Source organism: Ranitomeya variabilis, chromosome 1 (genome assembly GCF_051348905.1).
Source record: "Ranitomeya variabilis isolate aRanVar5 chromosome 1, aRanVar5.hap1, whole genome shotgun sequence".
NCBI lineage: Eukaryota > Metazoa > Chordata > Amphibia > Anura > Dendrobatidae > Ranitomeya > Ranitomeya variabilis.
In genome coordinates, this window is record NC_135232.1 from 561,065,192 (window position 1) to 561,081,229 (window position 16,038).

Consider the following 16,038-nt stretch of genomic DNA (forward strand, 5'->3'; position numbering starts at 1 on the left):
ATTAAAGGGACACAACTACAATTAGGAAATTAAACCTATTAATGCAGAAATCCCACTGGGTCAGAGTCGATTTTATAATCGGAGGTCACTGCCAGCGCCAGACACTAGCTCTCCAGGATTGTTAGCTCCACACAACAAGGCATAGCAGTACTACACTACCACGCTGCAGGCTATTGCTCCCTGTTATCACACACATGCTCTGAAGCCACCTATGCAGATCGCTGCTCAGTTGAGCATCCTCCTCAGAGGTCGGACCAGCTAACCCAAAAAGCAGCACTCTTAGGGTATGTGCACACGTTCAGGTTTTTTATGCGATAAAAACGCTATAAAAAACGCATACATATGCATCCCATCATTTAGAATGCATTCTTCAATTTTTGTCCACATGATGCGTTTTTTTCCACGAAAAAAATGCATCACGGTAAAAAAAGCAGCATGTTCATTAATATTGCAGATTTTTTGCGTTTTTCCCGCTATTCTATGCATTGGAAAAAACGCACAAAAAACGCATGCGGATTTCTGGCAGAAATGTCTGGTTTTTGTCAGGAAATTTCTGCAAGAAATCCTGACGTGTGCACATAGCCTTTCCCCCACCTTCCCCAACAGAGCCATATGACATAGCTGACAGTCAGGTTCTGGCTTTATTTAACTCATTCCTAGAAATCAATTAAAAACCGATACAAAAACGCAAAATAAAAACATCTTGGAAGGAAGAAAATGTAAAACGCCCAGACCTGACCACCTCCCACACCTAGGCAGACATCCTCCCAACCCCCCCTCTTGCCGACAGAGGGACCCCTATGACAAACCACTACCAGCCATAACAAGGAACAAGAAAATTAAAAAAAAAAAAAAAAAAAAAAAACACCCTCCAAGCCATGTCCAGGGCCCTCTAGTGGCTGCTCCAAAGTTTTAGTACAAGTTCATTTCAAGAGGATGAGACACAGGAGGAAAGCAGAGGAGTCGCTGGAGGCGCACAGCAGAGTAGTGCAAACGTCAGCAGGAGGCGCCACCACTACACGCCGGGCACCGCACACCTGACAGAGGGGACGATAAATAACAGGACTGTTCAGGCAGCCGCAGGCAGGGGGCGGTCACACCACAAACGATGACGTCTGCTGGAAGTTCTTCTACAAAGACAGAAAAAAAAAGGTTTAGATTGTAACACAAGGTGGAGGCTGTGACCCCGAGGACTGGGCTGGAAACGCAGGAGGAAGGCTGTGACCCTGAAGACTGAGCTAGAAACACACAGAGGAGAGGGGAGGCTGTGACTCCGAGGACTGAGCTAGAGACACACAGGAGGGAGGTTGTGACCCCGAAGATTGAGCTAGACACAAACAGGAGGGAGGCTGCGACCCTGAGGACCGAGCTAGAGACACACAATATGGAGGCTTGGAGGCTGTGACTCCGAGGACTGAGCTAGAGACACATACAGGAGGCTGTGACCCTAAGGACGGAGCTAGAGACATAGAAGACAGAGGCTGTGATCCCGAGGACTGAGCTAGACACACACAGGAGTGAGGCTGTGACTCCGATTACGGAGCTGGAGCCACACACAGAGGCAGGACACAGCAAACACAGAGCACATCCATCTCTTTCACCACACGACGGCCTCATATAATACGCAGCTTGGCCATCACGTCATAACCGCCTGATATTCCACATGACGTGGCCTGAAGTCCCCTCACATGGCCCCTCATACTCACATCACTGCGCGTCTCAGATGGTTGGCTATAGATCACTTTTTTGCTGCAAAAAATAAAAGGGAAAAAGAAAATTATCAGACACAATGACAACAGACATTGTGTCCAGGCCAGTCCAGGGGTGGTGCAGTCATGGGGACATCCCTTCACTTACTTGGTTTTCTCTGAAATAGAAATAGATAACAGAAATTAGACCGTGTACCCCCTGATGGCAAATAACCCCCACCAGAAGCCAGAAAGGAACTCACTGCCAATGTATCCGCGGCTGTACGCAAACCACACTCCGAATCCGATCAGAGCCAGGATAAGAAGGACGATGATGACTGCGGCCACGATGCCACCCACGTTCTTCTCATCTGTAAGAGGATCACTCAGCCAGTCACTGAAGTAAAGGAAGCAGCGGACCTCCCCTTGACCCTACCACCAGCCTCCCACAATCCCACCACCGAGCCGGGCAGCTGGCCTTCCTCCCGACCGCACCACCGAGCCGGGCAGCTGGCCTCCCTCCCGACCGCACCACCGAGCCGGGCAGCTGGCCTCCCTCCCGACCGCACCACCGAGCCGGGCAGCTGGCCTCCCTCCCGACCGCACCACCGAGCCGGGCAGCTGGCCTCCCTCCCGACCGCACCACCGAGCCAGGCAGCTGGCCTCCCTCCCGACCGCACCACCGAGCCGGGCAGCTGGCCTCCCTCCCGACCGCACCACCGAGCCGGGCAGCTGGCCTCCCTCCCGACCGCACCACCGAGCCGGGCAGCTGGCCTCCCTCCCGACCGCACCACCGAGCCGGGCAGCTGGCCTATCTCCCAACCGCACCACCAGGCAGCGGACCCCCAGCTTACTCACAAGCCTCCATGGTGACTGTTGCAGATGACTGCCGGCCCTGATCATTGGTGGCCTCACAGGAATATTCACCAGAGTCCGCCTTCGTCACTGGGTTAAAAGTCTGATAAATAAGAAAAATTGTAATACCCGATCAGTAATGCTCACCTAAACAAGAGAAGAGATCTGCTGCAGAGAGGAGGAATCATTTTAGCGACTTATGAGCAGCACAAGAAGATCTAGTATGGAGATGGGGGATTCAGAATGGTTGTGGGGGATCATCACAGATCTAGGGGCAGTACAGAAGAGATCTTGTACAGAGATGGTGGATAAAGCACGGCTGTGGGGATCACAGATCTAGGAGCAGTATAGGTGAGATCTTATATGGAGATAGGGAATCAAGCACGATTGTGGGGATCATTAGATATAGGAGCAGCACAAGAGAGATCTAATATGGAGAGGGGGGATCCAGCACGACTTTGGGGATCATCACAAATCTAGGAGAACATGGGAGATCTAGTGATCACTATGGGACTCCGCCAATGGCTCATTCAGTGGAGGATTGTTACCAGCTGTCCAGTTACGGGGTCCATGATGTAGGTGGAGTTCTGGAAAGCGGGACTGCTCTTGGGGTCTTGAGGCATTTTGATCTTGTTCTTGTACCAGGTGAATGTGGGGCGAGGTGCGGCATCGTTCTCCACGCAGTACAGGGTAGTGGAGCTGCCAATGGTCACAGATGTGGGTACTTGAGCGATGGGCACAGATGGGGGAACTAAAAAGAAAAGATGTTAGATGCAGTGCCGCGGAAAGAAGAGGGTCAGTCAGGTCCCATAATCCCCCTTACCCAGGACCACCAGCGTTGTTGAGAGCTCCTTGACTTCGGGTTTTCCTGAGGAGCTGTCTGTCACCTCACACACATAGTTCCCCGCATCTTTCCGGGTCACGCTCTTAAGCGTCAGTCCTTGTAGGTAAAACAAACAGCGACCTGCATAGGAGACTAGAGGAAGCAGCGATTACTTGCACAGGACCTGGGAAACTGACAGTATTACTATAACAATCTTTCCCCCAGAGAATGTCCCATGTGAACATTGTATGAGCACGCACCGGTCAGCGCGCCATTGTAGTAGATGAAGGAGATGTCTTGCCCGGAAATAAACTTCCACTCAATGCGTGGATCCTTATAAGAAGAGGGATAATTACAGGCGAACTCCACATCTGCAGAGAAAGCACACAATCAGCACGGGGACAATGCACAGGTGGTGGGCAGCTCAGCACGCACAATGGGGTACTTACTGTCTCCTTCCTTCACTCGCTTCTCATCATCGCCCTGCACTGCAGCACCTGAGGAAAGAAGAAGCCATGAGCTTAACAGCAGGTCCACTAAAAACAGCAAGGACGAAACCTAGCCAGGAGTGACAGATCACCCCCCCAGAGTGAGCTCCTGAGGACAGCTAGCCAGAAGCAACAGATCATCCCCCTGGGGCATGCTTCTGAGGACAGGGACAAAAGCGAGCCAGGAGACACAGATCACCCCCCCCCCCCCCTCCGGGCATGCTCCTAAGGATAGGGATGAAGGCTAGCCAGGAGTGACAAAATCACCCCCTGGGCATGCTCCTTGAGGCAGGGACAAAGGCTAGCCACGAGTGACGGATCACAGCCCCAGGGTGAGCTCCTGAGGGCAGGGGCGAAAGCTATCCTGGAGAAACAGATCGCCACCAAAGGGGGGCATGCTCCTGGAGGCAGGGACGAAAGCTATCCAGGAGCGACGGATCACCCAACCAAGGCATGCTCCTGTGGCAAAGGATGAAACTTAAGGTACTGTCACACAGTGCAATTTTGATCGCTACGACGGCACGATTCGTGACGTTGCAGCGTCGTATATTTATCGCTCCAGCGTCGTATATTGCGGTCACACGTTGCAATACACTGCGCTGGAGCGATAATTTCATGACGTATTTGCGTTGTAGAAGCCGTTGGTTACTGTGCGCACATCGTATACAACCTGTGTCACACGATGCAATCATGCCGCCACAGCGGGACACTAGACGACGAAAGAAAGTTTCAAACGATCTGCTACGACGTACGATTCTCAGCGGGGATCCGGATCGCAGGAGCGTGTCAGACACAACGATATCGTAACGATATCGCTAGAACGTCACGAATCGTGCCGTTGTAGCGATCAAAATTGCACTGTGTGACAGTACCCTTAGCCGAGAGTGAAAGATCAACCCCCCAGAGTGAGCTCCTGAGGGCAGGGACGACAGCTAGCCAGAAGCAACAGATCATCCCCCTGGGGCATGCTTCTGAGGATAGGGACAAATGGGAGCCAGGAGCAACGAATCACAGCCCAAGAGTCAGCTTCCTGAGGGTAGGGGCGACAGCTATACAGGAGAAACATATCACCCCCCGGGGCATGCTCCTGGGGGCAGGGACGAAAACTATCCAGGGGCGACAGATCTCCCAACCAAGGCATGCTCCTGTGGCCAGGGACAAAAGTTAGCCGAGAGCGACAGATCAACCCCAGAGTGAGCTCCTGAGGCCAGGGACAAAAGCTATCCAGAAGCAATAGATCATCCCCCTGAGGCATGCTTCTGAGGACAGGGACAAATGCGAGCCAGGAGACACAGATCACCCTCCTCCGGGCATGCTCCTGAGGACAGGGATGAAAGCTAGCCAGGAGTGACAAGATCACACCCCCCCTCACATGCTCCTGGAGCCAGGGACAAAAGCTAGCCAGGAGCGACGGATCACAGCCCCAGAGCGAGCTCCTGAGGGTAGGGGCAAAAGCTATCCAGGAGAAACAGATCGCCCCCCCCCGCGGGGCATGCTCCTGGGGGCAGGGACGAAAGCTATCCAGGAGCGATGGGTCACACCCCCCAGAGTGAGCTCCTGAAGGCAGGGAAGAAAGCTTGCAAGAAGCAACAGATCATCCCCCCCTGGGGCATGCTCCTGAGGACAGGTACAAAAGTGAACCAGGAGACACAGATCAAAACCACTCTGCGGCATGCTCCTAGAGACAGGGACAAAAGCTAGCCAGGAGCGACGGGTCACACTGCCCAGAGTGAGCTCCTGAGGGCAGGGACAAAAGATAGCCTGGAGACAGATCATCAGCCCCCCCCCCCAGGGCATGCTCCTGGGGGCAGGGACAAAAAGCTAGACAGAAGCGACGGATCACACCCCCAGAATGAGCTCGAGGGCAGGGACAAAAGCTAGCCAGAAGCGAAGGATCACACCCCCAGAGTGAGTTCCCGAGGGCAGGGATGAAAGTTAGCCAGGAGAAACCAATCGCACCCCCGGGGCATTCCCCTGGGGGCAGGGACAATAGTTCGACAGGAGCGACGGATCACACCCCAAGACTGAGCTCCTGAGTGCAGGGACAAAAACTAGCCAAGAGCGACTGATCACACCTTCCCCGGGGCATACTCTTTTGGGCAGGTACAAAAGCTAGCCAGGAGTGACAGATCACACCCCCAGAGTGAGCTCCTGAGGGCCGGGATGAAAGCTAGCCCGGAGAGACAGATCAATCCGTTTCCCGGGGCATCACTCTCGGGGCATACTCATGGGGGCAGGGACAAAAGCTAACCAGGACCGATGGATCACAGCCCTAGAGAGCTCCTGAGGGCAGAGACAAAAGCTAGTCAGGAGCGAAAGATCACACCCTCAGAATGAGCTCCGGAGGTCTAAGATGAAAGCTTGCCAGGAGAGAAAGATCACCCTTCCTCAGGGCTGGCTCCAGGCACAATGCCGCTTAATGGCTGTGAGTGACAAATCACCCCCTAGGGCAAGCTCCTGGGGCAGGAACAATAGCTAGCTAGGAGTGACAGGTCTCCCACCAGGGTGTGCTCCAGAAGGAAGGGACGACAGCTAGCTAGAAATGATGGCTCACCCCGCAGGGTGAGATTTGGGGACTGGGAAACTCCAGGTAGGATCAATTGGCAGTCACCTCTCTCTAAGGAGAGCTCCTGAGGATAGGGATGACAGCTAAAAGCAACAGGTCACCCCTAACTGCCCCCCCCCCCCCACCCCTGCACCGAGCAAGCTCCCAAGGACAGGGACAGCAGCTAGCTAGGATCAACTGATCACCTCTCCACCCCAGTAAGTAGCTGTGAGCAATAGGGTCTCTCCACAGGGCGATTTATTGGGGACTGGGACACTCATTAGCTATGTTGTAAATAGCAAGCGGAATAAAACTTAACTTTTACTGTTACTATTTAAAACTGCAATAAAACCAACCAACACCTCAGTGAACAAAGGGGGGGCTTAGGCTATGTGCACACGTAGCAGAATTGCCGCGGAAATTTCCGCGGCAATTCTGCGCCTCCTGCCGCAGGTATATCGCATGCAGAATTTGCATGCATATACCCGCAGAAAACTAGCGTTTTGCAAGCATAATTAGCTTGCAGACTGCTAGCGTTTCCCAAGCGATCTGTAGCATCGCTTGGAAAACTGACTGACAGGTTGGTCACACTTGTCAAACATAGTGTTTGACAAGTGTGACCAACTTTTTACTATAGATGCAGCCTATGCAGCATCTATAGTAAAAGGTAGAATGTTAAAAATAATTAAAAAAAAAAAGGTTATACTCACCTCAGCGGCTTCCGTTCCTAATGCTGTGTGTTCAGGACCTTCCATTGACGTAGCGGTCACGTGACCCGCGGTCATGTAACCGTGACGTCATCGCAGGTCCTTCACACACACCACAGAAGCCGATGAGGTCGGGCCGCCAGAGGGTGAGTATATCGCTATTTTTTATTTTAATTCTTTTTTTTTTTTTACCACTTATATGGTGCCCAGTCCGTGGAGGAGAGTCTCCTCTCCTCCACCCTGGGTACCAACCGCACATGATCTGCTTACTTCCCGCATGGTGGGCATAGCCCCGTGCGGGAAGTAAGCAGATCAATGCACTCCTATGGGTGCAGAATCGCCGCGATTCCGCAATTTTAATGAACATGCTGCGTTTTTTTCTGGATTGCGATTCCGCTCAGGAAAAAAATGCAGAATGTGCACAAAAAATGCGGATTGCATTCTGTTACATAGGATGCTTAATGTTAGCGTTTTTTTCGCGGTTTTATAGCGTTTTTATAGCGAAAAACCGCAAAAAATCTGCTACGTGTGCACACAGCCTTATACCACAAGCCAACTAACAAGACACAAAGGGAAACTGTAAAAGCTGATCAAAACATGTCCATCTAATAAGACCAAAATGACAATTGTCTCTCAAAATTGGCATTACACATTTGTATTAAAGTGCACTATGGTTAATATTTATACAACAACAATCTTATCCCTATAGCCAGACAAATACTATAGGGGTTATTGTTTTATCCACCACCCTCGGATCCTTCAGACGGAACCTGAAAACCCATCTCTTCAGGAAAGCCTACAGCCTACAATAACCGAGCCGCCGCCTCACCACCGCCAGAGCCGCCGCCGCCTCACCCCTACCTTCTGTCTCTTCCCCACTATCCCATAGAATGTAAGTCCGCAAGGACAGGGTCCTCTCCCCTCTGTACCAGTGTGTCACTGTAAACCTGTTTACTGTAAATGATATCTATAACCCTGTATGTAACCCCTTTCTCATGTACAGCGCCATGGAATTAATGGTGCTATATAAATAAATAATAATTCAACCAAACAATCCTGGGATACAAAAACCAGGTATTTCACAAATGTGGTTATTGTTTTTAGATGTCAAAATGACTGCCCATTTTATACATATTCACAAGTGCACCATATGCATATCTTACATGTGTACTTCAGCCAAAGAGAGCCATCATACGGCTGTTTTTTTGTCAGCATCTAGTTGCAGCATATAAATAGAGGCACACGCAAAGATGAACCCAATGAATTAAATCGCCCCCCCCAAAAAATCATATATGTACAATCTGGGATTTCACCCCTTCATTGTTGATATAAGAATACCGCATAAGATCTTTTGGCATAAGATTATAAACTGGTTCTTGCTTTGCATAACATATCTGATGCTTTAGTAATGGTTGGTTAAGCCTTATCCAAACCAAAACAGCAATGATATGGTTAGATCTCACCCATTTTGTTCAGCATATAAATCCTAAATCCCGCAGCCATATAGGTATCTTAGCACTCCCCTGATGAGTCCGGAGAAGGATGAAACGCCACCCTACAATAGAGGCCACTCACCCTGTTTCCCTGAACAAGAGACATGGGATTTATACGCTGAACAAAATGGGTGAGATCTAACCATATCACTGCTGGTTTGGGTTAAGTTTTATTCCACTTGCTATTTACAATATATTTGTTTTTTTGGTGGATTATATCCTGCTTTATACACATTACACTAATTAGCTAGGAGCGACGGACTGTCATCCATCCCCATAGCGAGCTCCTGGAGACAGGTACAACAGCTAGGTAAGAGGGATGGGCTCACACCCCCCCCCCCCCTTTTCCTTCAGGGAGAGTTCCTGGGCACAGCGATGCTCACTAGCTAAAAGTGACAGGTCAAAAGTGGGGGCTGGGAACACTCAGCTACCTAGGAGTGACGGGTGACCTCCCACCCTCCACGCCGGTGCTCCGGGGCACAGGGCAATTTGATAGCTTTGAGTGACAAGTCACTCCCAAGAGTGAGTTATTGGGGAGTGGGATGCTTTCTAGCTAGGAGCAACAGATCTTCAACACCCACCTCCCCAGGGTCAGATCTTGGTGACAAGGACAAAAGCTAGCTAGAAGCGACGGGTACAACCCCTCAAGCATTAAATCCTGGGGACAGGGACAACAGCTAGCTAGAAGCAAAGAATCAGCCCCTCACACCCAGGACAAGCGCCATAGGATAAAAATGACAACTAGCTAGCAGCAACAAGGAGAACTCCTGGTCACAGGGACGCTCGCTAGCTAAAAGCAAGGAGTTGTCACCAACCCTAGAGAGCTCCTGGGAAGAGGGACGCTCCCCAGTTATTAGGAGTATTATGTTTTCAACACCCACCTCCCTAGGGTCAGTTCCTGGTGACAGGGTTGAAAGCTAGCTAGGAGCGACAGGTTCCACCCCTCAAGTGTTAAATCCTGAGGCCTGGACAACAGCTAGCTAGGGGCAAAGAATCAGTCCCTAACACCCAGGACAAGCATGACAACTAGCTAGCAGCAACAAGGAGAGCTCCTGGTCACAGGGATACTAGCTAGCTAGGAGTCTTCAACACTAGGGAGAGCTCCTGGGAACAGGGACACTCACTGGATAGAAGTAGTTACCAACACTAGGGAGAGCTCCAGGTCACAGGGATGCTCACTAGCTAGGAGTCTTCAACACGAGGGAGAGCTCTTGGGAACAGGGACACTTACTGGATAGAAGTCGTTACCAACACTAGGAAGAGCTCCAGGTCACAGGGATACTAGCTAGCTAAGAGTCTTCAACACTAGGGAGAACTCCTGGGAACAGGGAAACTCACTGGATAAAAGTCGTTACCAACACTAAGGAGAGCTCCTGGTCACAGGGATACTAGCTAGCTAGGAGTCTTCAACACTAGGGAGAGCTCCTGGGAACAGGGACACTCACTGGATAGAAGTCGTTACCAACACTAGGGAGAGCTCCTGGTCACAGGGATGCTAGCTAGCTAGGAGTCTTCAACACTAGGGAGAGCTCCTGGGAACAGGGACACTCACTGGATAGAAGTCGTTACCAACACTAGGGAGAGCTCTTGGTCACAGGGATGCTAGCTAGGAGTCTTCAACACTAGGGAGAACTCCTGGTCACAGGGAAGCTCGCTAGCTAGGAGCGAGGGGTTGTCAACAACACTAGGGAGAGCACCTGGGAATAGGGACTTCGCTAGCTAGAAGTCGTCACCAACCATAGGAAAAGCTCAGGGACATCGCTAGCTAGGAGCAAGGAATAGTCACCAACCCTAGGGAGAGCTCCTGAGGATAGGTACACCACGTCATGCCCCAGGAGAGCAGAACAGAAGCAGAGATGCAGGAAGTGACAGAGCAGGTCGCACTGGTCAGGTCACATTTTGTGCACTGTTTACACAGCGGAAGGGAGTCAGGGGACACTGACTAATTCAACACTCCTGCTTGACGGCAGTGAATGGAGCCGTACTTCCTACCTCCCTGCAGGCAGGCAATTTACAACTCCTATGTGTAGAACATCACAAGAAATCCAGGAAAACTGAACTTGTCCATGTAAGCCAATAGTCAAAGGGCACCGAATGCTCTCCACATGAAAGAAAAGTGTCAATACATCCAAAAAAAGGAAATGCCACCACACGGCGCCTTACCACTGAGCCCGAATATATGTAGTGTGACAGTCATGGGTGAAGTGTTGGAGAAGAGATACTTGTCACTGCGCAGGATGGCGCCAGTAATGTGAAACCAGAATAGTTTCCTCCAGCACACTGCGTGTTGGGACGGTTTATATCAAGTTATATAATGGGTTGGTTTTAGTGGACCTCCATAGAGCGGGTGTGAGGCGGTCCAAGTATCTTCCCTGCGGTCCTTACAGGACCTGTGTGATGTCAGGATCATTTTGATCAGTCACATGATGGAGGGATTACGAGGTCTGGGCTTAAATGGCTGACAGCCAAAGCCTTCAGTGGTTCCTGGAGAGATAGGACTCCAGGAAAGTGTGTGCCAATCTGAACCATGGACATTGATGTCCGAGTGGGCTGATCCTGCTAGGAAAAGGACTGTTTTCTTTTTCTATTGCCCAGAAGGCTATCTTCACTTTCCCAGCTTGGATTATGCTGCTATAATAAACCAAGCCTTTTCTTAAAGAGAGAGTTCCAGATTTACCTCTGGGTCCAGCCGAGTGAGCTGCATTACCACAGCAGTGCACACAGGCGCAGTACAAAAGCTCACACGGGCGCGGTACAGCCGAGGGCAGCAGCCCACACGGGCGCGGTAAAGCCGAGGGCAGCAGCACACACGGGCGCGGTAAAGCCGAGGGCAGCAGCACACATGGGCACAGTACAGCCAAGGGGCAGCAGCGCCACGGGCACAGTACAGCCGCGGGCAGCAGCGCAGTAGTGCGGTACAGTTGCAGGCAGCAATACACACTGGTGTGGTACAGTTGCAGGGAGCAATACACACTGGTGCAGTACAGTCACAGGCAGCAGTACACACTAGTGTCGTACAGTAACAGGTAGCAGTATGCACTAGCGAGGTACAGTCGCAGGTAGCAGTATACACTAGTGCGGTACAGCCGCAGGTAGTATACACTAGCGCGGTACAGTCGCAGGTAGCAGTATACATTAGCGCGGTACAGTCGCAGGTAGTATACACTAGCGCGGTACAGTTGCAGGTAGCAGTATACACTAGCGAGGTACAGTCGCAGGTAGCAGTATACACTAGTGCGGTACAGTGGCAGGCAGCAATACACACTAGTGCGGTACAGCCGCAGGCAGTGGTACACACTAGTGCGGTACACACACTGACACGGCGCAGTCGCTGGCAGTGGTACACGGGTGCAGTGCAGAAGCAGTATAGTCGCAGGCGGGAGTAGACACGGGTACAGTACAGAAGTGGTGCGGTACAGACGCTTAAGGCCCCTTTCACACATAGTTTTTTTGCCAGTCGCAATCCGTCGAATTTGGAAAAAAAAACTGGTCCGGTGAGTGATGCCACTGATTCCACTTTTTTCTCAGACTTGTATTAGAGATGGATTGTGACAGATGGCCTCACGTATCATCCGTCGTTCACTGGATCCATCAAAAATTGTCCGGCGGCCGGAGACAACGGATAAAGTAACATTTTTTGTGTACGTCGAAAAAACAGACAGCCTTCCGGCGTTTGCTAGAATGGAAGCCTATGGCGCCAGATCCGTCTAATGACGAAAACCGGCGATGGATTCCGTTTTTTTTTTTTTTTTAAACTGAGCATGCTCCGATCTAATTAGCCAGATCCGCTAGTCAGATCTGTCCAAAAAAATGGATCCGTTGCATCAGTTTTTCACAATCTGCGAGGGATCCGTCAATCCAATGGATTGTGACTGACGACAAAAAACTGATGTGTGAAAGGGGCCTAACAGTCACAGTCAGCAGTACACACGGGTGCGGTACAGACACGGTATATTCGTGGACAGCAGAACACATGGACGTGGTACAGTCGCGGGACAAAGTACACACTGGTGTGGTACAGAAGTGGTATAGTTGTGGATAGCAGTACACAGGCAGGCAGACAAGGCAACCACCCAGAACCCCAGCCAGTGGCCTGCTGCTAATAGCAGCAAACCACGCAGCCACAATAGGGCCCGTGAGTCAGATGCCAATACAGGGGAAAGCAATAATGGAGGAGAAAGCTTCAGATGACACTCATTCACCCATCATTCCCCTCTGCCACTGACACAATGAGTGCGCGATTATATCACTTCATCACGTACCTGCTGTGTGCCGAGCAGTGCAGCTGCTGAGACCAGAGCCGAGACTGGAGCAGAGGGGAAAACAAGGAGAAGAGGGGAGGATTATGGATTTTGGTGGCCATAATACTGTAGGACTGTGGGGCTGCATTATATTCTACTGGAGCTGCCTTACTCTACGGGGGGGGGGGCTGCATGCGGCTGTCTTATACGCCGTACACACTCGGGGGCACAGCCGCAGGCCCGCTTATACCCATTTACACACTCCTGTAATTAAGTATAAGTGCGCACCACCTAAAAATTAATTAAATTGGGATCACCTACTGCATATCATTTAGAACAGAGGTGGGCAATTAATTTTCCCGAGGGGCCACATGAGAGACTGTGACCATTGTGGAGGGACGAACCTATAGGCCGAAATCAATTCTGCTCAATAATATATTATAATTATATTATCGAAAATTGTATTAATATTAATTGCATCACTTAATATTGTGCAGAATTAGGAATGCTGACATGCCCCTTTATATCGTTTGAACCAGAGCACAGCACCTTCTGTATATCAAATGAGCCCCCCAACAGCCCCTTATATACTGCATGAGCCCCACACAGCCTCCCTATATACAGCATGAGCCCCACACAGCCTCACTATATATATTGCATGAGCCCCACACAGCCTCACTATATATATTGCATGAGCCCCACACAGCCTCCCTATATACTGCATGAGCCCCACACAGCCTCACTATATACTGCATGAGCCCCACACAGCCTCCCTATATACTGCATGAGCCCCACAGCTTCCCTATATACAGCATGAGCCCCACACAGCCTTCCTATATACTGCATGAGCCCCACACAGCCTTACTATATATACTGCATGAGCCCCACACAGCCTCCGTATATACTGCATGAGCCCCACACAGCCTCCCCATATAGATCATGAGCCCCACACAGCCTCCCCTTATATACTGCATGAGCCCCACACAGCCTTACTATATATACTGCATGAGCCCCACACAGCCTTACTATATATACTGCATGAGCCCCACACAGCCTCCCTATATACAGCATGAGCCCCACACAGCCTCCCCTTATATACTGCATGAGCCCCACACAGCCTCCCCCTATATACTGCATGAGCCCCACACAGCCTTCCTATATACAGCATGAGCCCCACACAGCCTTACTATATATACTGCATGAGCCCCACACAGCCTTACTATATATACTGCATGAGCCCCACACAGCCTTACTATATATACTGCATGAGCCCCACACAGCCTTACTATATATACTGCATGAGCCCCACACAGCCTCCCTATATACACTGCATGAGCCCCACACAGCCTCCCTATATACAGCATGAGCCCCACACAGCCTTAATATACTGCATGAGCCCCACACAGCCTTACTATATATACAGCATGAGCCCCACAAAGCCTTACTATATACACTGCATGAGCCCCATACAGCCTCCCCTTATATACTGCATGAGCCCCACACAGCCTCCCCTTATATACTGCATGAGCCCACACAGCCTCCCCTTATATACTGCATGAGCCCCACACAGCCTCCCCATATACTGCATGAGCCCCACACAGCCTTACTATATACTGTATACTGCATGAGCCCCACACAGCCTCCCTATATACTGCATGAGCCCCACACAGCCTCCCCTTATATACTGCATGAGCCCCACACAGCCTCACTATATACAGCATGAGACCCACACAGCCTCCATATACACACTACATGAGCCCCACACAGCCTCCCTATATACTGCATGAGTCCCACACAGAATCCCCTTATATACTGCATGAGCCCCACACAGCCTCGCTATATATTCTGCATGATCTCCACATAGCCTCCCCTTATAAACTGCATGAGCCCCACACAGCCTCCCTAAATACTGCATGAGCCCCACACAGCCTCCATATACACACTACATGAGCCCCACACAGCCTCCCTATATACTGCATGAGTCCCACACAGAATCCCCTTATATACTGCATGAGCCCCACACAGCCTCCCTATATACTGCATGAGCCCCACACAGCCTCCCCTTATATACTGCATGAGCCCCACACAGCCTCACTATATATTCTGCGTGATCTCCACATAGCATCCCCTTATAAACTGCATGAGCCCCACACAGCCTCCCTAAATACTGCATGAGCCCCCACACAGCCTCCCTTTATACACTGCATGAGCCCCACAGCCTCCCTATATACAGCATGAGCCCCACACAACCTCCCTATATACTGCATGAGCCCCCACAAAGCCTCCCTATATACTGCATGAGCCCCACACATGCTCCCTATATACTGCATGAGCCCCACACATGCTCCCTATACACTGCATGAGCCCCACACATGCTCCCTATACACTGCATGAGCTCCACAGCCTCCCTATACACTGCATGAGCTCCACAGCCTCCCTATACACTGCATGAGCCCCACACAGCCTCCCTATATATACAGCATGAGCCCCACACAGCCTCCCCATATACAGCATGAGCCCCACAAAGCCTCACTATATACACTGCATGAGCCCCACACAGCTTCCCTATATACTGCATGAGCCCCACACAGCCTCCCTATATACTGCATAAGCCTCACACAGCCTCCATATACACACTACATGAGCCCCACACAGCCTCCCTATATACTGCATGAGTCCCACACAGAATCCCCTTATACACTGCATGAGCCCCACACAGCCTCCCTATATACAGCATGAGACCCACACAGCCTCCATATACACACTACAGGAGCCCCACACAGCCTCCCTATATACTGCATGAGTCCCACACAGAATCCCCTTATATACTGCATGAGCCCCACACAGCCTCCCTAAATACTGCATGAGCCCCCACACAGCCTCCCTTTATACACTGCATGAGACCCACACCGCCTCCCTATATACTGCATGAGCCCCACACAGCCTCCCCTTATATACTGCATGAGCCCCACACAGCCTCCCCATATACAGCATGAGCCCCACAAAGCCTCACTATATACTGCATGAGCCCCACACAGCCTCCCTATATACTGCATAAGCCTCACACAGCCTCCCTATATACAGCATGAGACCCACACAGCCTCCATATACACACTACATGAGCCCCACACAGCCTCCCTATATACTGCATGAGTCCCACACAGAATCCCCTTATATACTGCATGAGCCCCACACAGC

At 51.0% G+C, this 16,038-nt stretch overlaps 1 protein-coding gene across 1 annotated transcript in view; it reads right to left on the reverse strand.

Moving 5' to 3' along the window:
- Nucleotides 1-623: 623 nt before the first annotated feature.
- F11R (F11 receptor) overlaps nt 624-16,038 on the reverse strand; it is a 55,817-nt gene continuing 40,402 nt past the window's right edge. The window contains exons 2-10 of the mRNA XM_077256812.1: nt 3,816-3,863; nt 3,627-3,737; nt 3,367-3,519; nt 3,092-3,294; nt 2,547-2,646; nt 1,952-2,059; nt 1,858-1,867; nt 1,707-1,749; nt 624-1,130 (exon numbers count right to left, since the gene is read on the reverse strand). Coding sequence (XP_077112927.1) covers nt 1,095-1,130; nt 1,707-1,749; nt 1,858-1,867; nt 1,952-2,059; nt 2,547-2,646; nt 3,092-3,294; nt 3,367-3,519; nt 3,627-3,737; nt 3,816-3,863 — 812 coding nt within the window. The 3' untranslated portion in view covers nt 624-1,094. The remainder of the gene's footprint in view (nt 1,131-1,706; nt 1,750-1,857; nt 1,868-1,951; nt 2,060-2,546; nt 2,647-3,091; nt 3,295-3,366; nt 3,520-3,626; nt 3,738-3,815; nt 3,864-16,038) is intronic.